At 52.3% G+C, this 23,179-nt stretch overlaps 1 protein-coding gene across 1 annotated transcript; it reads left to right on the top strand.

Annotated features, from left to right (window-relative positions):
* Positions 1-14,416: 14,416 nt before the first annotated feature.
* Positions 14,417-20,876, top strand: Ihh (Indian hedgehog signaling molecule). The gene is made up of 3 exons (XM_003464030.5): positions 14,417-15,143; positions 17,473-17,734; positions 19,420-20,876. The coding sequence occupies exons 1-3, from the start codon at positions 14,832-14,834 to the stop codon at positions 20,073-20,075; spliced, it is 1,230 nt and encodes a 409-aa protein (XP_003464078.2). The 5' UTR covers positions 14,417-14,831; the 3' UTR covers positions 20,076-20,876.
* Positions 20,877-23,179: the final 2,303 nt, after the last annotated feature.

Genomic DNA, 23,179 nt, shown 5'->3' with positions numbered 1-23,179 from the left:
TTTTGCTTCCAAGGCATAGATAACAGGGTGGTTACAATATGGACTCAAAATGGCAAAGAGCTTCAAGCACTAGGGTCAAAGCAGGTTCCCCTGGGTGGCAGCAAAGGGAACTTGACTTTCTCGTTTTCCACTCCACTTCAGATAACATAGCAAGCAGAAGAACTAGGGGAGCAGGAAACAGGAAATGACCCCGTGAGTTCGAGAGGTACAAAATCGGCTTCTAGAACTAAATATTCATGCCTAGCAGGAAAAAAGAATAAAAGCTGTGTGAAAAGGGAAGAATTTGAGATGGTGACCTCACGGGCATTCCAGAGCTGTCACAGTCCCTCAGTCTCAGCCGGAGTCTCCTCTGTAGTGAGACCATGAGGAACTTTCTCTTGGAGGAATAGAGTGAAAGTAGAGCTCAGGTGTTTGGGGGAACTTGGAGGGAGAGGGAGGGTCAGGAGCAGAGTGCAGAGACGTGTGTCTATACTTTTGATGGCCTCCTCACCAGTGTCCTCCCTGGTGGGGACTCATGTTTCGGGACTGATGCTAAACCATGGGGAGAGGAGCACTCAAGAAATAATAAAGTGCTCATTGTTATAATTGGGACAACAGTACCTGGTGCAGGGGCGCAGCCCCAATCCCAGCCACTTGGGAGGCTGAGGAGAAAAATGGCACGGGCTGCCCGGGCAACTCAGTGAGACCTTGTCTCAAAAATTTTAACAAAAAAGGTCTGGGAGTGTAGCTCAGTGGGAAAGGCATGGCTGTCATACATGCGGCCCTGACTTCAATCCCCAGTGCTGGAAGGAGAAGGAGGGGTGGGGGAGGAAGGGATGAGGAAATGAGAAAACACCACCAAAACAGAACAGCGGTAATAAACCACTCTTGTTAATGAGTGGTTCATGTGTGTCAGGTGGCCTGGCCAGTGAGGGCCTCATAGCAAATCCTCGCCGTACTGTCTGAGGAAGATACCACTAGCCCACTGGGAAAGTGGTTGTTCAGGCATTTGAGTGGCTTAGCAAAGGTCACTCAGCTAATGTTTGAGGCCAGACAACTGACTTCTTTTTTTATATTTTTTTTTTTGTCTTTTTCGTTTTTTTTTTTATCGGTACCAGGGATCAAACTCACGACTGCCTGCTTGCAAGGCAGGCGCTTATGCCGCTGAGCTAAATCCCCAGCCCGACAACTGACTTCTTAAAAGCATGACTACACATATTGCCAAACTGCTGGGTCCTCTTCTGTTCTTCCCTGGCACCTTTACTGCATGACCCTGCTCGTTTTGGAAGCCGCTCTCCTCCCGGGGGGGGGGGGGGCAGCCATCCTCTGGGACTCCGGAACTCACTCCCTTTCCTTTTTTTGCAGGAGAAACCCACTAGGGATGGTCCCTGTCATTGCTGACCTTTCTTTACCTGCAGAGCACAGTGCTCTGTGTACCCCCCCCCCCGGTGAGAGTGACTGTCATCCAGGAGAACTGTGACAACTGTCCACTCGCTGGCTCACTGTGTTCTTTGGTTTCTTTCTGGCAAAATTTAGACAGCCAGGTTTCGGGGGCTACATGACATGGGACCACATAGAAAACAGAAAAGCTTCCCCATCCAGCTTGGAGAAAATGGGGTTCTTTACTCTGGATAACCCCTCCTTCTTCAAGTGGGAACCTTTAATCAGAGAAACCAGAGGCCCAGGGATCCCCTAAAATGATAAGGAAACTACTAAGAGCATAACTTTGTTCTTATTCTCGTAAGACTGTGTGTGACTTTTTCTGAAGGTTAATAATAAACTGGGTGCGGTAGCACACACCTGTAGCCTGTAATTCCCGCACTCTGGGAGGCTGAGGCGGAAAGGTTGCAAATTCAAGCCCAGCCTGCAACTTAGTGATTTACTTGAGACCATCCCAAAATAATAAATACGGAAAAGTGCTGGGGACATAGCTGTTTGAAGGCCCTGGGTTCAGTCCTCAGTACTAGGTCACGCAGGCTGGGAGTGGGGTCCTAAGACTATAACTAGTGACCTTTCTGTCCCCCTCCTGCTGTAGCCCCAAGGTGGCTCTCTCTGTGGGGTGTTGCTTAATACATCCTAGGGAACCAGTGCAGCCAGAGGCCCTGCCTCAGGCATTCTTGCCCTGCATCCTTCACCCCGAAGCAAGTAGCGGTGGTTGAGAATCATTCATCCCAGGGCAACGCCAGGGAAATCCCTGCTTTGACAAATTGAGGGAGCCAGGCTGTATTCCAGCCCTGCCCCCTGGCTTGGGCCCCTCCCGGAGGCCCCCAGCCTAGCCCAACCCCCACTCCACATGCACATAAAAGGGTCGAATTCTCGTGGCTGCTCCATAAATTTTATTCCGTAAATATTAGTTTTCCCTGTGTTTAATAAAGCAGTGGCCCACCTCCCCGCCTACCCACCCGCTCCCCGGGGCCGGGGCTGGGGCCAGGGCTGGCTGGTGGGAGAAGGGACTCTTTCAATTGCTTTGGAGTATTTTTAGAAAAAAAAATATAAGGTGGTTTACACGAGCAATCCAGCAAACCAGGAGCAGGACTTGGGACCTCGAGGAAGTTCCTGCAGTAAGTTGACCAAAAAGTAGAGAAATAGCGCCACCTAGGTTGCAAGGCCTACTTGACCTTGCTGGCTGGTGCCCTGGCAGTCAGCTGAGACCGTGCAGCAGCTAGGACCAAGGCTGTTTGCTCAGAGAGAAATCCTCACCTCTGCACTGCATTTGGGTAGCACCTCCTTATCTCATGCCGCAGCCCGTACTTTCCCAGAGGCGCTTAAAAGCAGAACCCAAGTGGGGTCCTGGAAAATCCCTCCAGAGCCATTCTTTTCCCGTTCACCAATGTCCCTGATCAAGGACTGTTTCTGAGGCATACGCTGACTCCCAAGACGCTGGCTCTGGAATTCCTAGAGCACCTGGTGGTGGGGACGGAGGTCTGTACTCCTGTGCTCTGGACTGGCAGAGCCCAACTTGGTCAGACTAAGATCCTTCCTAGGCTGCTGCAGCCATGGATTCAGGCCGTGGGGACAGGAGAGATGCCACCCATTCTGATGCTCAGCCCCACCGCTTGTTTTCACCCTGGGGTAATGTGGTCTCCTTTCCTTGCTGTTCTCTTAAACTCCCATTTCCAAACATGTGCCTAGGCTGGGACTCTTGGGAGCTGCAGGAGCCCCTTGGATGATGCAAGAAGCCGTACCACTCCTCTAGGCCTGGATTCGCTCCCTGTCCCGATTTTATCACCAGGGTGACTTTTTCCCTCCACCTGTTTTGTCCCTCACTATCTCCTACTTACAAAACTAGGAAGATCTGTTCCAAAGAATGCAGGGCCCAGCTGAATCCTCCTAACAACCCTTCTGAACTTAATTGATTTGATTACTTACCTTTCAGCATTGTGCTAGTAACATAGGCTGTTAATAGATATACTCCGCACTTCCCCCGTGCTTGTTTTCTTCCTTTCATGAGGTTCAACTCCATGGGAAGAGGGTCAGTTTTTAACCCTAACCTAGAAAATGTCACCATTGTGATACACTTGTGTTACCTCGAATATGTTTTTCTAAGCTTTGCCCTGGAGAAATCTGTGTTCTACTTTTCCTGAAGAAACTTTCAAAAGGAGTGACATGCTGTAAGGAAGCCACTGAACTGAGCTCAAGAATGGTGGATGCTAATCCCTATTACCAACATCCATACACACTCATGGCCCAGCAAAGTATAGTAGGTTATCATAGGCCCTTAGGTACCTGTACTGAGGGCCGCACAGGAGGAGGGAGCCCACATGTTGGGGGCCCCTCAGGAAGCCCCTACTGCATAGTCTAGTCCTGGGCTCGTTATTGCCCCAGGTCTCTTTCTTGTTCTCCTGGCCAGGGCCTCTGAAGGCCCCCCTGGGGGGAGCATACTGGTCACTGTCTGTGTCAGGGATAGGAGTTGTGGGGGACCCATCTCTATTTGAGAAACTGGGAGCCTGTCTATCATTTCATCTCAGAACACTTGGGGATGTTTTTCCATCCTTCGAGACTTTATGGTATCCTGTATGCATCCTCTCAGTTCTGAGCTCCTATTTGTCTCTCCTGGCCATAGATGTCATCTGGTAGAACCAGAGTATTCAAGTAAATACTCTCCCAGGCTGGTAAGTTAAGTCCCACCCCGTTTTTCTATGTGGAGCCCAATAGATCTTTTGCCATCTTCCACACCCTTGGACCCCTTTGAATGAGCGCTGGCCTCTGGGCACTCAACTCTCATAGATTCCTGACAATCTGGACCAGCCTCCTAGGGGAACCCGGAAGAGGCATTGAAAGAACTCCAGGGTGTGGGGAGCACACTGCCATTGACTCACCTGGGAAGATTGTGCCAGGATTACTTGTCCTGCTGGGCCAAGGGCCAGTAGTTAAAGGAGCATGCAGTGCTACACTCTTCCTTCTCGCACTTTGGGGCCCAAATAGTGGTGGGGCTGGAAGTGGGGAGTGGGGCTTGGGGGCTGCTGGGAGTCCCTTCTGAAATCTGGGTGTTCTGTTTACTCTTTCATATTGGCAGCTGGAAGGGGAAGCCCATCCCAGCTCAGCATTGTTGTCTAACATGGTTAATCAGATCCTATAATCCTGCTGTGGAAATATTGGGCCTCACTCAAAACAATAGAGACCAAGAATATTGTGGTTAAATTTCAACCAACTGCCTCCCTGGCCTGTTTGCCTAACCCCTACCCCCCTCTCCCGGGCCAGAGTCCTCCTAGCTTTATGGACCCCTGATAGGATCCACGACCAGTCAGAAATCGTGACAGGAGAGGGGAGAATGGAGTAGGGGAAGGACAGTCCTCTTGACTGCCTCTCCATTCTGCCTTTTTCCTCCCTTCCCAGGCCTTGAGGGAGAACAGAGGGTGATGAGAGGGACTGGAGCTGGTAGGAAGCTCCGCATGTGTGGGTCTTTGGTCAAGAATCATGAGTGGTAAAGAAATCGCCTATTCGAGGCAGGAAAAGACCACTGCATGTGAGGAGAGCCTGCCAGTTTCATTTATTACTGTTGCCTGGTGTTCAAAAAGCAATCCCAGTTATCCCCTGTCACACATGGGAGGAACGAGAAGGTACTGTATGGGGGAAGTGGAGCTGGTCATAAAGATTTTCTCTTTTATTGGAACCTAACGTAGCAGCAATATCAGTGCTAATCCTGCGATGGTACATGAAGGTGAAGCTGAGGCCCAGCGTGAGTGGTTTTCTGCTACCGCTGCCGCTGCTGTGCATTATGTTGTCCTCTTTAAGAGGTATGATTTAATGTGGATATTTGGCCTGATTAGAAAAGCGGACAAAAGGAAGAATATGCGGCACAATTCTGAATCTACAAAGGAAAAGATGCAGTGCCTGGGTTGTGCTACGGGGGCCTGTCATGCGGTGATGTGTTCAGCGGGAGGCCGAGAAGGACTGGGCCACCCAGATTCCCAGATTGTGCAGTGGCCAACGACGCCCAGTGTGTGCCTTGCATCCCAGGGGCTCCAGGCCCAGGTCACAGTGACACTGCTTTTGGAGGTGTCACCATCGATGAGGTGAAGTACAGTGAGGCCCAGCTGCAGCCCCGTGGACTACTGAACGGTCAAAGTGCGTGTATATTTTTAGAATTTGAAGAATGAAAATAGAAGAACGGTGCCAAGCGAAACTCTATCAGCCTAGTCATATAGGGTTGGGGTGGGACAAGAACAGAGAGCCCTTGGGGATGTTTCTCACCGAAGGCGATGACCCAGGGATGGCATGGTGCCTGTGGGCTGATTATCTTTCTACAGTAAGGTTTGCTGTGGAGTTCAGGCTGGCCTTCAACTCACTTTGTAGCCCAGTCTGACCTGGAACTCACAGCAATCCTCCTTTTTTTTTCTTTTTGGTACTGGAAATCGAACTCACAACTGCACTTGCAAGGCAGGCGTTTATGCCACTGAGCTAAATCCCTGTGTGGGCTGATTATCAAAACCACCATGAAGCCAGGACTATGGGATGGAGCTGGGCTTCCACCAGAAGCCATTTGGGAAGTAGTTCCTGCAAGTGACAGTCTGAGACACACACACACTTCTGGACGTGAACCTCAAAATCTCAATCATCATCAACTGAAGCAGGTAGAGAAGCTGACGCTAACAGTATCTTAAGATGATGGAAAGCATTTCGACAACTTCAGCAATTTGAAGAACTAATGGGAAGAATTCGATACAAGAAAGATCACCTTGGATGCTCTAGAGAATGATGGGGCTGTGTTCTTGGCCAGGAAGTGGCATGAGGAGCTACATTGGTTATAAGCCTTATGTTCACAGACCAGAACTGCAAACTGGAAAACACTCCAGATCACTAAAAACAAATGCAAAGGAACAGCACAGGTTTGTGGGCAAGGTGTTGGGAATTGATAGAAAAACTACATTCAGCAAGAAATAGGAAAAATTAAACACATGTTAGCTCAAATTCTATATTGAGTGCTTATTTGCTAGCATCCCCACCAACAGGGATTGTGTTCCTTGATGTATGGCCATAAAGACATATTCCCCAGTTTCAACAAGTCTACAGTCCAAAGCTGATAGTTAATGGATTTTTCCTCCCAAATGTTGTTCAAATGTATGAAACAGAAAATACAAGTCATGGCCAGGCATGGTGGACTACTCCTGTGATCCCAGCACTTTGAGAGGCTGAGATAGGATTGCAAAGTTGTGCACAGCCTGGGAAATTTAGCAATTTTGTGAGATTTTGCCTCCAAATTAAAAATATAATGTCCAGGGGATATAGCTCAGTGCAAAGACCTTCGGTTCCATCACTAGTACCAGAGAAAATGAAGGAAACAGACAGACAGACAGATAGGTCAGAGAGACCCAGAGACAGAGAGACAGAGAGAAAATGACATGGTTTTTTCCTCACCCGTTTCCCCCTTAACTTTGTCTTCTTCAGTAACAATCATTTCTTTGCTTTTTATCGCTATCATGACGTCAGGGTCCTACACTGTTCTGTCGGTCCGAATATCCTTCCCTCGCCACCCACTGGGGCAAATCTCACCTCTGGCACATCTTTGCTGAAGCTGCCCTTCTTGGTGGTTACCTCAACAGCTCCACTGGAAGGAGCCAGCTGCCCACTGCCCTTGCTGCCCAGCAGACTGCCCCAGTCCTTTCCCCTTTTCTGTGTGTCTTGCTCACTGTCCTCCCTTATTCCCTTCTAAGATGTTATATATATTTTATTTTTGTTTTTCATTGTCTGTCTTCCCAGTGAGTCCCCTGTAGAATAAAGCAGGGATTTTTTCTTTCTCTTTTTGATAATTTTTTGTCACATCCCAAACACCCAGAACAAAGGTAGTAAGTGCTCAAAATTTTATCATTGAGTGAATAGATCAAGAAATAGAGCCAGGCATGGTGGTGCATGCCTGTAATTCCTGCACTTGGGAGGTTGAGGCAGAAGGGTTGCTGGGAGTTCAAGGCTAGCCTAAGCTACAGACTGAGTTCAAGACCCGCCTGCGCTGTACAGTGAGACTATATTTTTAAAAACACATAAAAAGCTGGGTGTAGTGGCACACACCTGTAATCCTAGCACTCAGGAGGCTAAGGCAGGAGGATCACTGTGAGTGTAGGGCCAGCTTGCACTACAATTTAGAGGCCCTGTTTCATAAAAAACACACATACCCAAAAGAAAGATAAGAAATATTAATGTATCACCACACATACCCCTTTTTCTATGAGCAGTATGTTAGGCAAATTTAGTGATAAATCTGCCTCATCTGTGGATATAAGCCAATGCAGTGCAGCCTTTTTGTCTGACTGGTTTTGTTTGGGGTAACCTATTGTAGGATGAGAAAGGGGCTTGGTACTATTTGTTGGCTATAATCATAATGTAATGAACTTGTTATTTTGTGGAAACTAAGAATATAAGTTATTAAAAAGCAGGTTATTAGTCAAGTATGGTGGCCCATGTCTGTAACCCTCGCACTCTAGGAAGCTAAGGCAGGAAGATTGAAAGTTCAAGCCCAGCATGGGCAACTTAGCAAATCAGTGAGATCCTATCTCAAACTAAAATAATAGAAAAGAATAAAGGACTTGCAATATATCTCCGTACGAAGACCCTGAGAGAAATCCCCAGTAACACACGAGTAAAGTGAGCGTACACGTGCATGCGGGCACACGTACACACACATACACAGAGCAAGCGATCACATACATTTTGGGGTTCTTTGGCTTTTGATCCCCAGAATATGTAAGGAGCCATCTGTACCAGGAGGGACTTGGTCACATGCATGGACTCATACAATCCCAGTTATAGAAAACTAATATTTGAGGGGCTGGGGATTTAGCTCAGTGGCATAAGTGCCTGCTTGGCGAGTGCAAGGTCATGAGTTCAATCGTTGGTACAAGAAAGAAAGAAAACTAATAGTTGATTATTTGAGTATTAAAAGAACAATAGTTACCTCCTCCTTTTGAACATTCACTGAACTATTTTCCAAGATTTTCTATTATGCAAATAGTTACTTTCCCAGTGAAGACACTGGAGTAGAATTAAAACCCATTAGTAAACTTGTATACAGATATATATATCCCATTGTTATAACTTGTATATATATATATATTTTTTTTTCTGCAAATGTTTTGAGATAAGAATTTCTCACCATCTTTAGTTTCTAACTTGGGCAAACACTCCTTCTGTAACTAATTCTGTTGCCTTTCTCTACCTTTTCAAAGTCATCAAAGCAAAGTCCTTAATGCCTGGCTCTCTCTTTCTCTCTCTAAAGTGCCATGTAATGAGCTTATTGTTTGGGAAAGGTAACGTGACATTCCCATTTCTAATCAATAGCTCGCTTTCAAAGCATTGTTAGTTCTGAGTGGCTTTAATTGGATCTCTAACCATGTTCTGGACTGACCTGAGGCTTGAAAGACAAGCATGCTCCCATATGGGCCAAATTTGTTGGAGTTGCTAACCTCTTCAAAAAACCAACATTAGAAGTCAAAATGACCCAAGCAGGTGGGAAAATGATCAGAGTCCAAGCATTCAAAAGCCCAAAAAAGGCAGGGTGTGGTGGCGCATGCCTGTAATTCCAGCACCTGAGAGACTGAGGCAGGAGGATTATTGCAAATTTGAGATCAGCCGAGGCTATGGCCTGGGCTACAAAGTGAGCTCAAGATCAGCCTGAACTGCATAGGGAGACCCTGTCTCAAAAGAAAAAAAAAAGCCCCCCAAAGCAACAACTCTTACAGGGAAAAGCAGTTCACCTAGATTTCAAAGAGAAAATGATTGACTTGAGCAGAGGTCAGCAACCTGGCATGCCTGCCCTAGGAGTCACCAAGGAACCGTTGCCTCACGCAGGCTTGGATTCCCAACTCCTTACTCCCTCACGTGCAAGTTGTGAGCTGTGCAACATTTTACAGATGGTAAAATTAAGTGAACGGTGTCGGTCCTGGAAGGCTTGCGTGATGGCTTGGGAAATGGCACTAGGGTCCCCCTTTACAAGGCCGCCTCACCCAACTTCTCATCCTACTAGCCGCACCCCTTCCTGAGGAGCCCCATCATTCCTTTCCCTCAAATCTGTTTTCATCCCCAGGTTTCTAATCCCAGGCTAATTGTTTCTCAATTCCCTATGCTTAATCAAGTCTATCGTATCTATTTATCTACTCTTCTGTACTCATTTATGAGTGGTGTTGTCTGTAAGGTTAAATAGCAAATGTTCCAAGGACAGTAACTGCATCTTCTACTTTGCCTGTGGCATTCTCTTTCTCTGTGCGCTCTTACTTGTCCAGGAAGACGCTCCTTGAATAGAAAGATGGGGTTCTCCACGTCACCTCTGCTGGCTGGGGGCACACACACCTAAACTTCCGGATGTTTGTCCACCAGGCAGGTAATAGAAATCAGGACTACTACCACTGCTGGTCCAGCAGAGAATTTTCTTTTTTTGATAGAAATGGTAATTTAAAAACCTTGCCTAACTCAAAATATCTTTAAAGATGTATTTCTAACAAGTTCCTTTCTCAGACTTTCAGAAGTCCGCTTAACCTGTGCATCCCAGCAGAGAATTAAAAAGTGACCTTGCTGTGACTTCAGTACTTGGTGATTTGTATTCTTTGCTCTCTCCAGAGCCCTGTGAGGCAGGCAATACTGTTTTTCATTTTGCAGATGAGAAAACTGAAATTCAGAGAGGTCATGTGTTTTCCTAAAGTCCCACAGGTAGAAGGTAGCAAAGTTGTGTTCAGGCACAAGTCTGCCACCTCAGGGTCTAGTGCAGTTTCTGCCAACTTAGGGCTGCTGCCACTGACAATGGAGGGCATCTGACTGACCGTGTTCCTAAAACTTGTCCAGTGTAACCTAAGGCTCTGCACTCTTGGGTTAAGAGCTGGATCCCTTTGATCAAGTGATACAATTAGGCGAAAAAAGACTACCTGGCATAGAAATATGGCTATGCAGTGTGTGTGTGTGTGTGTGTATGTGTGTGTGTGTGTGTGAATACATACATACATGCTCACATACATGAATATATAAGTTATCTTTTTGCTTTGGCTGTCTCAGTTATCTATTGTAAGTACATACCATTTGTACCGTAGTGTTAAATTCAGATTGATTAAAAGCATGGTAGTCTAGTGAACATGTAATCATCAGGTCCAATTCATATTTCTCCCCTTTTTCAATGCTCACGTTTATAATCAAAATGAATATTATGAAAGAAATAACTTTTTTGTTTTGTCTTGAGACAAGACAGCATGGCCTTGAACTTACTGTGTAGCACAGGTTGGCCTCAAACTCACCTGGATCCTCCTGCCTCAACCTCCCGAGTGCTGGAGTGCACCCTGCCTTCTTTGTTCTTTTTAGAACATTTGATGAAAGAGTTCTAAAGGCAAGAGAAAAAAATGATTTCACCAACAGACTCTGCACTCAGATGTGAGGAGACTGGGTGAGCTCTGTCACTCCTGATGATAGGGTCAGGAGATGCCCTGCGCCATTGGTGCTTCTAGAGAGGCTCAGTTCAGGTCCAGTTTTCCTGTTAGCAGTGATCAGAAGAGTCTGTCTTTGCTAAGTCCAAGGAATCGATGCCATTCAAAAGCTACCCTAGGCTGGGGATTTAGCTCAGCAGGCATAAGCGCCTGCCTTGCAAGCAGGCAGTCGTGAGTTCAATCCCCAGTACTGATAAAAAGGAAAAAGACCAAAAAAAAAAAGAAAAGAAAAACTACCCTATATCTACCAAGAGGCTAGGAACATAGGCAGCCAAAGCTCTGAGGCCCTGACTGGGACTGAGTGTGGCAGATCATGGCTGGACAAGTGATAATGCTTCTCACCTTCCTTCCTCCCTTCTTCCTCTGGGAAGGGTGAACTGATGCTGATCTACATTTGAGATACAGATCTCAAAGGACTGCTGTTTTTTTTTTTAAAAGAAAAATAGCATTGCTTCATTGTCCTCAGTGAATTTACTATTTAACGTTCAGATGAACCATTAAAATAAAAGGCAATTCCAAGGCCACAAACACCACTCATAAACAAATACAGAAGAGCAGGTAAGATGGATGTGATCTAGGAAAATAAGGAATTAAGACATGATTACTGCAGTTCTCGGTGTTGGACCACAGGCAAAGTTACTTTACCCTAAAGCTTAGAAGTATAGATTTTTAAAAGGAGAATAAAAATTGCCAGGCAAGGGGCTGAAGATGTAGTTTGGTGGTAGAGCTTAGCCCTGGGCTCAATCCCTATCTCTCTCTCTCTCTCTCTCTCTCTCTCTCACACACACACACACACACACACACACACACACACACACACACAACCAATGGCACACAGGGTAATTGTGGAGATTTGCTAGTGGGCAAAGCACCTCGGGCAAGACTTGGTTCTTCCATCTCCTAGGTATTTCTTCCAGTGCACACCTTGAAAATTGCTCTGGAGTCATCAGCCTGGCAGAGAGGATCCAAGTGGAGCCCAATCCCAGCCCTGGAGGTGGCACTCTGCAGCTGCAGAATCCCATCTGACACCCAGTTTAGCTGCATTGCCTACTATAGTTTGTGTCTAGATGTCCCCAAGGCCTCATGTGCTCCTAGGTGGGGCTTTGGGCCACCAGCAGGGAATTGGTAGGGGTATGATACTGTTCAGTAAATCAGTCCACTGCTGATTTACAGCTAAGTCGGAAGTTGGAAGGAGGAGTTTGGTGCAAGGAGGGAGTCCCTGGGGTCCTGACCTGGCAGAGTTTAGCTCCTTCAGCCTGGACTGCTGCCACACTGCCCTACCTTGAGCAGCTCTCCTCTGTCATGCCCCACTGCCACACTGCCCTGCCTTGGAGCCAGCTGATGGTGGAGCAAAACCTCTATAAAGTGTGAGCCACAAGAAACGTTTCCTCCTTCACACTGTGGGTGTCAGGTGTTGTGTCTCAGCAATAAAGTGACTAAGACACTGTGTATATTATTCTTATTTGACACTAATCAGATCTTTTCAGATTTGTTTCAGAAGGAGAAGAATCACAGTTTAAGAGAGTAGAAAGAAGAGGACAAGTGACAAAACTAATAAGTGGTTACAAATCAGAATCTCTGAGAGAAGAGTGTACGATGTGGTCTTTCATTGGAGAAAAGAAGATTGAAAGTGAATTCTAAGACCATGCTTATGGGATACTAAACAGGATAATGGCCCTAATCTCTAAGGTCAGAAGAAGAGGGAAAGAGTTTGCATTAGAGAGAGAGGGAGAGAGAAAGAGTGGATATAAGGCCACACTTCTGTAGAAAATTATTAAAATAGACAGATGACCCCAGAAGCCTATGGGGTTTTCTCTTTGGAGCTCCATTAAAACAGAGAGCTCCTGTGTGGTTTGGGAGGTACTGACCTGTTAAGCACTGGACTACAGAAATCTAAGCAAAGGGGAAGGGGATGAGAACCCTGCAAATGACAAGTTAAAGCACTTGGAGCAATTTCAAGGGAAAGGAGTGACATTCCTGGGTGATTGGGAACATAGGAAAGACATAGTGCAGGTAGGGGGGAGTTAGGGGAGGAGAGGATGCTATCTGTTCACTTTCCAAGTTACTGGTACTTCCCCACTCCTGATGGAGCCATCTGAAATTTCCTTCTGTGACCCTCAGTTTCCTTTTCGATAATACCAAGTGCTTGGATTTTGAATTCCTTCCAATCTTGAATTAGTGTCCACAAAATGGATCCTGAACAGGTGAGTAAACCTATGCAAAGCTATTGCAGCCCCCAACCAGGGCTTTGCTGGAAGGATGAAACCTGTGTGGAGAAAGGAATCCAAGTCTTTGCCTTGGTTCCAGGGAGTCTCAAGCCTGCTCCCCAGGACTTCATATCCTTCCCGAAATAGGGATAATAGTTTACTTGGCTGTTGCAAGCTTAGGTTAGATAACACAAACAGGGCATACTATGATATCTAATTGTGCCCATGTTGTAGGTTCATATGTACCAGTAAAATGCATTAACATTGGAATAGTAACAATTTTAAAACTTCTATTTTCTCATCCTTTCATTTCTCTTTATTGACTATAGAGGCTACCCTGCAATCAAAACATACAGTTTGGTATTGTGATGGTGGCTTTTGCTTGTTTTTAACACTTGCCTTTTCTTGTTTCCGCAGAAACGATCTTAATTCATTCAGCTTTCCTGAATGTCCTCCCTAAAATACACAACCTACTTCACTTCCATAGCTGCCTCTCCATTTTCTCTGTCCTTTTTTATTTGTAAAGTAAGGCTAAGAGTGAAATTATTTGTCACAGAGAGCCGTAGGCGTATGGCTTTGGCTCCTTAGCGAGCTGGTGCCCCTGAGAGTTGGGCAGCCCCGGGCTCCAGCACGCTCTGCGGATGTCCGCATTGTAGACGCTCTTCTCTTTGCAACTCCCGGTATTGCTCCTTATAAAGATTTCCAGCTCAGAAACCCTACTCAACTCTTCAAAAGGCCCAACTGCCCACCCTATTTCATAGCCGGGCGCGGTGGGATGTGCACCGGGTTGATGTAAAGCCCAGCTCCAGGGTGGAGCACCAGGTTAGGAGCGGCCTCCTGTCTTTTGGGTTTGCTTCCCCGCAGGGGACACCGTGGGCGGCTGTGCGATTCGGCCACTGCTCCCCCCACCCCGCCCCTTGCGTCCGGCCGCGCCGTGGGTTGCGGTCTCCGTGGGGGTGGCAGCTCCTGTCCAGGAGGTTTGAGCCTGGCGGGGCACCCCGGAGCCACGAGGAACCAGAAGGCGAGGCCGGGGCAGGGTGGGGCGCGTCGGGACGGGGAGGGCGAACGCAGGCAGTGCAGGGGGCGCAGAGGGCAGCTGGCGGGTGGACGCGCGGCGAGGAGCGCGCGCGGGGCCGGGGCTGGCCGGCGTCGGGGCCGCCCGCCCGAGGGGGAGGAGGCTGAGCCGCCCTTGCTGCAGGTTCGCTGTCGAGCGCGCAGGAGGCAGGGACATGGGTAGGGTGCGGTCTGCGCGGGGGCCTGAGCCCGGATCTCTTCCATTTCCCCTTTCACTCGACCCCGGGCTGCGCTGCAGACGGCAGCAGCTCCCGCTCCGCCCGAGCTGCCTGACCGCCGGGCCGGGGTGCTAACCGCGGGTCCCTCCAGCCCGCCGGCCCGGCCAGCCCAGCCCAGCCCGGCGGCCCGCAGCCCCGCCGCCCGCCGCCCCCCGCCGCCGCCGCGTTGCCAAAACAAACGGGCCGGCCTATTTATTGGCGGCGGGCGAGCCGGGCAGCTCAGAGTCGAGGCGCCGAGGGGGACAGCGCGCCGCCACCAGCCAGGGCCCCGGGCCCCCGCCCCGCACCTGAGTCCCGCCGGCCTTGAGCCGCGCCGCGCCGCGCCGCCCATGGCGCCCCCGCCTGGAGCCCCCCGGAGCCACCCGGACGCCTGAGTCCCCGCAGCGCTCCCGCCGACCCGCCCACCCATCAGCCCACCAGGCGCCTTCGCCCGTCGCTCTCCCGGGCTCCCGGCCATGTCTCCCGCCCGGCTCCGGCCCCGACCGCTGTTCTGCCTTCTCCTGCTACTGCTACTGGTGCCCGCGGCGCGGGGTTGCGGGCCGGGCCGGGTGGTGGGTGGCCGCCGGCGGCCGCCGCGCAAGCTCGTGCCCCTCGCCTACAAGCAGTTCAGCCCCAACGTGCCGGAGAAGACCCTCGGCGCCAGCGGGCGCTATGAAGGCAAGATCGCGCGCAGCTCCGAGCGCTTCAAGGAGCTCACCCCCAACTACAACCCCGACATCATCTTCAAGGACGAGGAGAACACGGGTGCCGACCGCCTCATGACCCAGGTGAGCGCGATCCACCTCCCGGCGCGCCGCTGAAGCAAGGCCACCTGCCCCCTGGCACCTTTGCTCCACTGCCTGGCACGCCCCCTGGCACCTGCCCCTCTCGCCAAGCCCAGCTGCTTTCTGCCCAACGCGGCCCGCCCAGGGGTCCAGGCGGGCACAGCGGCATCCCTGTGCCCGAGCCCGGAGTCGGTGAGAAGAGCTTCCCGCTGCCCAGCCCCACCGCCCAGTGGGCAGCGAGGGCGCCCCCTCCGCCCGGGAGCGCTGGGCACCCGGAGGTGCCTCAACCCCACAGCCGCCTGTGCCTCTGCGGCCCATGAGGTCCCTCCCGGCCTAATCTTCCTCTCGGCGGCGTCCTTTTCAATTCGAAGCCATTTGGCACCCTCGAGGAGAAGACGCTCCCGGTGTGAGGGGCCCCAGGGCCCTTCCTCCCCGCGCGCCCTTAGTTCCTTGCAGCTCCCCTTGGAGCAGGGTCCAAACTGGGTCTGGGATTAAGGAACCGCGGGTAACAGTTGAGTAGAGAGGCGGAGGTGGGCAAGGGAACCACCGGGCAAGCCCACGTGTCTGTCCCGAGAGCTAAGCGGCTGGCTGCGGTTAAAGGGCGGGGTGCCCGGCCTTTGGGCTCTGTGACCGAACTTGGTGGGGGGAGGTCCCTGGGCTTGGCAGAGGGGACAGGAAGAATTGGAAGAGAGAGGAAGGGATGGCCTTGGGAGGCTGGAGGCCGAGCTATAATCTCGGCGCGCGTGGAGCGCCGGGTCACAAACACCCTTCCCTGCTGCCGCGTGCACAAGGATAGGGACTTACGCTCCCTTCCTCTAGGGTCTCCCAGCTCTTTCCCCGCTAACTTGAGGCAACTAACTTTAGGAAGATCAGCTAAACCATGGTCTTAAGCATGCGCCCTGGCGCCGAGGCCGGCCGGCCGCTGTCGGGGCCGAAGGTTGGCTGGTGGCCGGGCCGGGCCGGGCGCCGAGGAATGCAGATAAGGATCCGGGCCACAGGCTGGGCAATCATTGACAGCAAGCGCCCAGGCTGTGCACCCGAGGGAGGGGGTGGTAGGGGCCAGAGGGGCGGGGAGCTGGGATCGCGGGGCGGACACCGGTTGGGGGCTAGAATCGGGGCATCAAGGACCTGGAAGAGCACGTGGAGCTCCTCTCTGGGCAGGGACCGCCTCAAGCCAGGCTGTGCACCTGGAGGACCAGCCCGGCCTTAGTTTTCAGCTCCTGGGAGGCCGAGTCCAAGGGTCTGTGGGGCCCACACTCTGGGGCAGGGGTAGATTGAGACAAGGGCTGCCCGCACTGGGCGGGGCCTCACACCTGGTTCACGGAGACTGCTGTAAGGTCCCCTCCTGGATTTCTGCGCCCACTTCCCTCAGCTGCATGGGCCTTCGGGCTCAGAGGCCCTCTGCACATGGTGAGGGAGCAGCTACAGGATTTTCGCCCCTCTGTTCCCTAGCACACAGCTCTACCCTCACCGCAGGAGGGGAGGCTCGGGAGGATGTGGAGCCGGCTCCCTGAGATCAAGGAATCGATTTCTCAGGTCGCTTCACAAACAGGGGCCGCGCACAGGCTCGGGGAGGCGGAGGGCTGCAAGACTGTCAACCATGCAGGCCCCTCGCACAGAGGACGCTCCACGTCGCCGTCCCCGAGCTGGTGGGCACTAGCTAGCCTGCCAGCTTCTGGTTTTCTGTCCGAGTATTTCCTGCTCCCAGTGCCAGAGGGCTGAGGTCCTCGGAGAGTCCTAGCAGGAACGTTCTGTGGCACTCGAGGGATCCCCGGCCAGGCTGGGATTCCCCTCCAATGACACACTGTCCGGGCCTTGCTGCGGTGACACTCGGCACCTGCCGTGCCTCCAGGGCTGGTCGTCCCCGAGCCTCAGGCCTGAGGCTGCGGTGACACCTACTGGGGACCGAGCGCCTTGCATGCCTGGCAGGCCAGCCGCAGGCTGTGGGCCGCGCGAACTGCTTGCTCCCGCTCCGACTCCTTTGCGGCCCGCCCTTGGGCCACGGCGCGTCACAGACACCCAGAGCTAGAAAAGTTTAGTCCCATCTATGGCGGGCCTCATTGAATTCAGAGGGGAGCGGAGCTGCGCCTGCCGGAGGCTGTGTGCTCCGCGCCCCCTCCGGATTCGCGGTGCCACCGTGCGGCCCGGTTCGCTGGGGCTTCTGGACGCTAGAATGGGAGGGGACGCGCTCCGGCCCTCTGCTCCCAAGAGGGAAGGACACAGACGCTCCTCGGTTTTCCCACCCGCACGGGTGCGGTGGGGGAGTGCGCGGTCCTCGCCCCCGCGCCGCAGCGGGCTCCTCGGCTAATACCGCCGCGTGTTCCCCCCTCAGCGCTGCAAGGACCGCCTGAACTCGCTGGCCATCTCCGTCATGAATCAGTGGCCCGGCGTGAAGCTGCGCGTGACCGAAGGCTGGGATGAGGACGGCCATCATTCAGAGGAGTCCTTGCACTACGAGGGCCGCGCCGTGGACATCACCACCTCGGACCGCGACCGCAACAAGTACGGACTGCTGGCGCGCCTGGCAGTGGAGGCCGGCTTCGACTGGGTGTACTACGAGTCCAAGGCCCACGTGCACTGCTCCGTCAAGTCCGGTGAGCCGCTGCCGGGGGGCTGGGCCCGGGGCCGGGGCCGCAGGGAGTGGGCGGTCAGTACAGTGCCCGCCTGGGCCAAGAAGGTGAAGATGTCTGCTAGGGGATGGAGGCGGGGATCCCGGGGAAGAGGACGACGTCGGTGGTGCTCCCCGCAGCAGCTGCTCACTGCCTCCTGTGCCTCCCAGACCTGGTAGTGTTCTGATCCGATTTGATTCGAGCCTAGGGAGACAGGGTCTGTCCCATTGCGGCTTCTCCTTGACCTGGGGGTTCACAGTCCAGAGCCTGACACAGGACGTGCAAGACAGCCCGAGCTGGACAGATGGAGGAAGCCAGGCTGGCAGGCACCACCTCCCCTCCCAACAGACGGCATGGTGCGGCTCTGGTGGCACCAGGGGCCTGTGTATGCTCAGACACCAGTATGCCTGACCTGGAGCCCTGAGGTTCACAGTCCTCATCCAGCTGCAGGTCAGGCCTCCCAGGGGGCGCAGGCGTCCCTATCCTTCCTCCCAGAGCCCTGAAGCTGGACGTTTGGGGGCAGAGCTAGCCAAGAAAGCCAAAATAAAGTGGACTCAATAAAGTGGATTTTCCCAGATTGGCCGCCTTGTTGATCAGAATTGACAAGCACAGGAGGCTTACCCTGTCCTAAGGTCTCCCCAGGTCCTTGCTGCCCACACTGAACCCAGTTGCAGATGCTCCCTGTGGTTCCTCTGTGGGTCCCCTCCAGCCCCACTTGGCCACAGGCTTAACCCTCCTCACTGGTCCGGTGTGGACATTGCACTCACAGACTGACAACAGACTGGACTTGCTTTTTGGTAATCTTGATTTTGCCTGGGCTCACTGTGGTCATCCCACACTGACCTCCAGCTACAGCCTGACCCTCTTGCTCCACACCTCCTCTACCATGGTGCTGCTTGGAATCACAACTACCCTTCACCTGCAAACACTGGCCCAGGGCGGCTCCCCTAGTGGCCTCTTGTGATCATTACTCTTGACTCAAATACCACTGTCTCCTACCTGCTGCTGCCACTGTGTTCTGTCCCTGCACCAGGGCTGGAGACATGAAGTGAATCAGATGGTGACTGACCCATCCCTGACCATTCCCTGCCCAGGACCCTGGGTTTGCCCCTTGAGCTCGCCTTCCTCTCCCTTCCTTAGATGCTAAGGACCAGCTCCATCACAGTATTAGCCTGTGGGTGTGGTGTGCATTTTTTAAAAAGAAGCATCTGAGCAAGGGGTGAGCAATAACAGGACATTTAGACCCCAGAGGAGCTAAGTGACCTCCCTCTCTGTGAGGCTGCAGCTTTCCTAGGGTCCAGCCACAGCTGACTAATGCCTGGCTCAGCTGTCCTGTGGTCTCTGACAGCTTCACGGAGTCGTGCAGATGTGAACAGATGGGGGCGCCACCTGGGCTTCAAGAGGGCCTCTCCCTCTCACCCACTGGGTCCTGGAGCCCCAGTGGGCGTCTCTCATTGGCAAGTTGTCGGGTTGGGCAGGGGGCAGAAAACTATATTGCGGGTGGGTTCAAACCTGTGTGGGAAATGGGAAACAGCAGTTGGGATATGGAGATGGGGTATCTTAGGGAGCAAGAGAAGTTCTGGCTGGGGCAGGGTGGCCAGGGGAGGGGTGCTGAGCCTGGGGATGCCAGCTCCCCAGTAGTAATCCCTCCCTGTCCCTTCTTCCCACAGAGCACTCTGCTGCAGCCAAGACGGGTGGCTGCTTCCCCGCTGGAGCCCAAGTGCACCTAGAGAGCGGGGCCCGAGTGGCCCTCTCAGCAGTAAGGCCAGGAGATCGGGTGCTGGCCATGGGGGAGGATGGGAGCCCCACCTTCAGCGACGTGCTCATTTTCCTGGACCGTGAGCCAGACAGGCTGAGGGTTTTCCAGGTCATTGAGACCCTGGACCCCCCACGCCGCTTGTCACTCACCCCTGCCCACCTGCTCTTCACTGCTGACAATCACACAGAACCAGCCCACTTCCGGGCCACATTCGCCAGCCACGTGCAGCCTGGCCAGTATGTGCTGGTGGCAGGGGTGCCAGGCTTGCAGCCTGCACGAGTGGCAGCTGTCTCCACACACGTGGCCCTCGGGGCCTATGCTCCACTCACAAGGCATGGGACACTGGTGGTGGAGGATGTGGTGGCTTCCTGCTTTGCAGCTGTGGCTGACCACCACCTGGCTCAGATGGCCTTCTGGCCCCTGCGACTGTTTCCCAGCTTGGCGTGGGGTAGCTGGACCCTGGGAGAGGGTGTGCACTGGTACCCTCAGCTGCTCTACCGACTGGGGCGTCTCTTGCTGGAAGAAAGCAGTTTCCATCCACTGGGCATGTCTGGGGCAGGGAGCTGAGAGGACCTGATCACAGCCCTCCTGAAACTGCCATGCTGGGTCCAAAGGCCTTCCCACCAGAAGCACTCTGGTTCTAGAAGAGACTTGAGCTGAGCTCCATCATCTCCTCCACAGTGGTCACACACCACTGAGACTTGACTGGATGATGCCAGCGTCTCTGTTCTCATCTTGGTACAGTGAGCTGGCAGAGGTAGGATATCCTTCTGTCCTAGAGACCTTGAGACCCAACCATCACTACAACTTTCACACCCTCCCTCCCACTGTGAGGAGGGCCTGTATCAGCCATCTTTGGACTGCTTACTCCAGTCTTTCTTGGGGTCTGGGTTTCTGACTTCACTGTTGGTAATAGACCGCAGTAGCAAAAGATTCTGCCCATAGGTGGGCTTGCACCTCAGTTGATGCTGCTAGATTCCCTGGGAGCCAGCAGGGAGCTGGCTGGACTCATTACTGCCAGGATTGAGAAGGCCACAGGGTGGGGCAGCCAACCCGCCACTCCAAGGCATGTCCTCCCCTCTGGCCACACTCCTCCAGACACACGCCAAGGCTGTCACTGTCAGTGGGCAGGGTTGTGTGTTCTGGCCAATGTGACCATAGCATCTGGGCCAGAGGAGGGGAGGCTGGATGTCCTTGCCACTGCTGCCCAAGTTAAGCTCCATTTTCTGCTGAACCATGACCCCCACCCCTCCTCCGATCAGTCTCCCCCACCTTATTTATTGTCACAGAGGGGGAAGCCCATGGGAGAATTTGGGGGATGTTTTGGTTTTTCTTCTTTTTGTAATAAAAATTATTTAAGTTGTTAGAGCCACGGAGTCCAGGATACTAATTGGGCTGATACACAGAGTCTGGAGGAAGACGTGGGGCTTGCTTTTCTCCTTAGCATCTAGGAGCTTGCTTTCCTTTTCTGTGCCTGCCTCCAAAGACAAACCTCCAGTGCTCCCACTCTGCCTGCAAGCTCTTTCTCACCCAGTAGCTCTGCAGAATCTTGGCAGAAAACTGGGCTCTGCACTGGGAAGGGATTTGCACGCAGATCCCAAGTTTGGTTGGATCCGAGAGAACTGACATAGCTGGTCTGTGGCTCCTTCCCATACCAAGAACCATGTCAGTGTGCCTTACTCAGGGTGGTTTTCCTGCTTGCTCGTGTTGGGGGCTGGCCTTTTTCACTCTTCTCTGTTGTGTGGTATGAAAAGACTCTGGAGAATTCACATTTATCTGGTGGTACATTCTGACTTTTTGGCTAAGTTGGAGATCCGTAACAGGGTGGGGAGTTGTCAAACCTCAGAATTCCCAGCCTGGGAGTTGGGCAGCTTGTTTAACAGTGATTCCTGCCTTCGTTTCTAGGATACTGTTTTAATAGATCCAGTGTGAGACCCAGAGACTTCCTTCATAAACACCTCGAGTGTGGCAGGCGGGGTGTGAACTACATTTTAAGAAACGTTGCTTAGTCTGGAGAAGGCCCAGTTTCTTGCCAACACACCTTTCACTTTCTCAGTCCTTTGATCTCAAGGTGAATTTTCCCATACTACTGTGTATCATCCAGTATGCTGGGTGAAGTCAGTTCAAATAGGCCAGGGGGACCACGGAGTACTGTGGGAGTCGGCCAGTGCTACCTACAAGTTCTCCCTAACCTGCCTGCCAAGGGGAGCCAGTTGAAGCGTGAGTGGCTCAGGCTCTATCCTTTTACAGAGAGTGCTGTGAGGGGGATGAATCTTTACCTGCCTTCCACCTCCACAGACAAAAGTTCAGAGAAAACAGCACTGCCCGGGGCTTGTGCCATCTGGGGAAATAGGTCCCTACCAGCTTTGATGCTAACTACTCCCCCTTAATGAAGACTAGTCATTTCTGGGCATCTTTCTAGATCTTTATGCTTAGTAACCTGTGTCTCTCATGACAGTCTCATGTGGTATGCACTTAAACGTTAACCGTTTTCCACATAGAAGCATACCTGAGGTTATATAGCAAGTGACCGAGGCAGGACTGGAATCCTTCCAGCTGGGCTCTTGGGTCTGTACTTTACCACAAACTGGTTCCTCAGTGAGGCTGGATCCTCTCTGGAAGGTCACACTCAGCATTTCAGGTCTGAAAATCTGCTTTGTCAGCACATGTAGGGAGGACCCATCTTTCTACAGCAGACCCTCACTGACCGGACCAAAATGTCCATGAACTCTTTTGTTGGAAAAAATCAAGTGAAGGTCAGGATGTTCTTGTCTACCCATTTCTCTTCCTGTAGACTTTCTGGCTTGGACATCAGATTGTCATTGGCTGTTGGTGAGCGGGGATGCATGGGGTGGGTGACTCTCTAGTGGCAGGGAGAGGAGAGACTTGCTCTCCTATTAAGGGCAGCAGCAGACTCAAGGCCATTTGGTGTCGCCAGATCTTTCACCTCCTCAGGTAACATACTCAGACAGAGAAGGTTACAAAGATTCAGTAAAAATAAAACAAAACAAAACAACCTTGAATTCAGGCTCTCAAAAGATCAATCTCAGAAAAAACACAAAGGAGACCAGGGATGCAGCTCAGCGGTAGAGCACTTGCCTAGCACAGATGAAGCCCTAGGTTTGATCCTCGACATTGAGGTAGGAGGGAACAAAAAGAAAAAGGAAAAGACTGTGGTGGAGTGGGGACCTACAGATGTTCAAGGGCTCCCATGCCCCTTATCTGAGGGGACAGAGACAGGGACATGAGGAGCGGCAGTCTGGAAAAGCATCCTTTGCCGCTGCAGAGGAGGTTCCCTGACAGCCCACGGGGACAGGTAGCTACTGACCCAAAGGGCTAGCTCAGCCCCAGAGCTGCCGAAGCCACTGCCACTTACCGAACACCCTGCTGGCGGGCCCCTGCATCTGAGAGGAGAAAGAGGCACCGCTGCCCCCCATGAACTCAGGTGGGGAAGGAGGAGGGAGGGAGGCAGGGCGGCCACATCATTTGCTAAATGCTATGAGTGACGCCCTGGAGTGGGGGTTGAGGAGCACTGGGAAGTGGCTGGGAGCTAGAAAGCCTTCCTGAAGGTGAGGGTGCCACAGCTGGGGCAAAGAAGTCGGCCTGGCAGGTAGGAAGGAGGAGGAGACATAGTGGCGCACACCAGTAATCCCAGCACTCCGGGAAGCTGA

Source organism: Cavia porcellus, unplaced genomic scaffold (assembly GCF_034190915.1).
Source record: "Cavia porcellus strain 051 isolate PalLab524CR breed Dunkin Hartley unplaced genomic scaffold, mCavPor4.1 scaffold_1, whole genome shotgun sequence".
Classification (NCBI taxonomy): Eukaryota; Metazoa; Chordata; class Mammalia; order Rodentia; family Caviidae; genus Cavia; species Cavia porcellus.
This window is presented reverse-complemented; position numbering and strand designations above follow the sequence as displayed.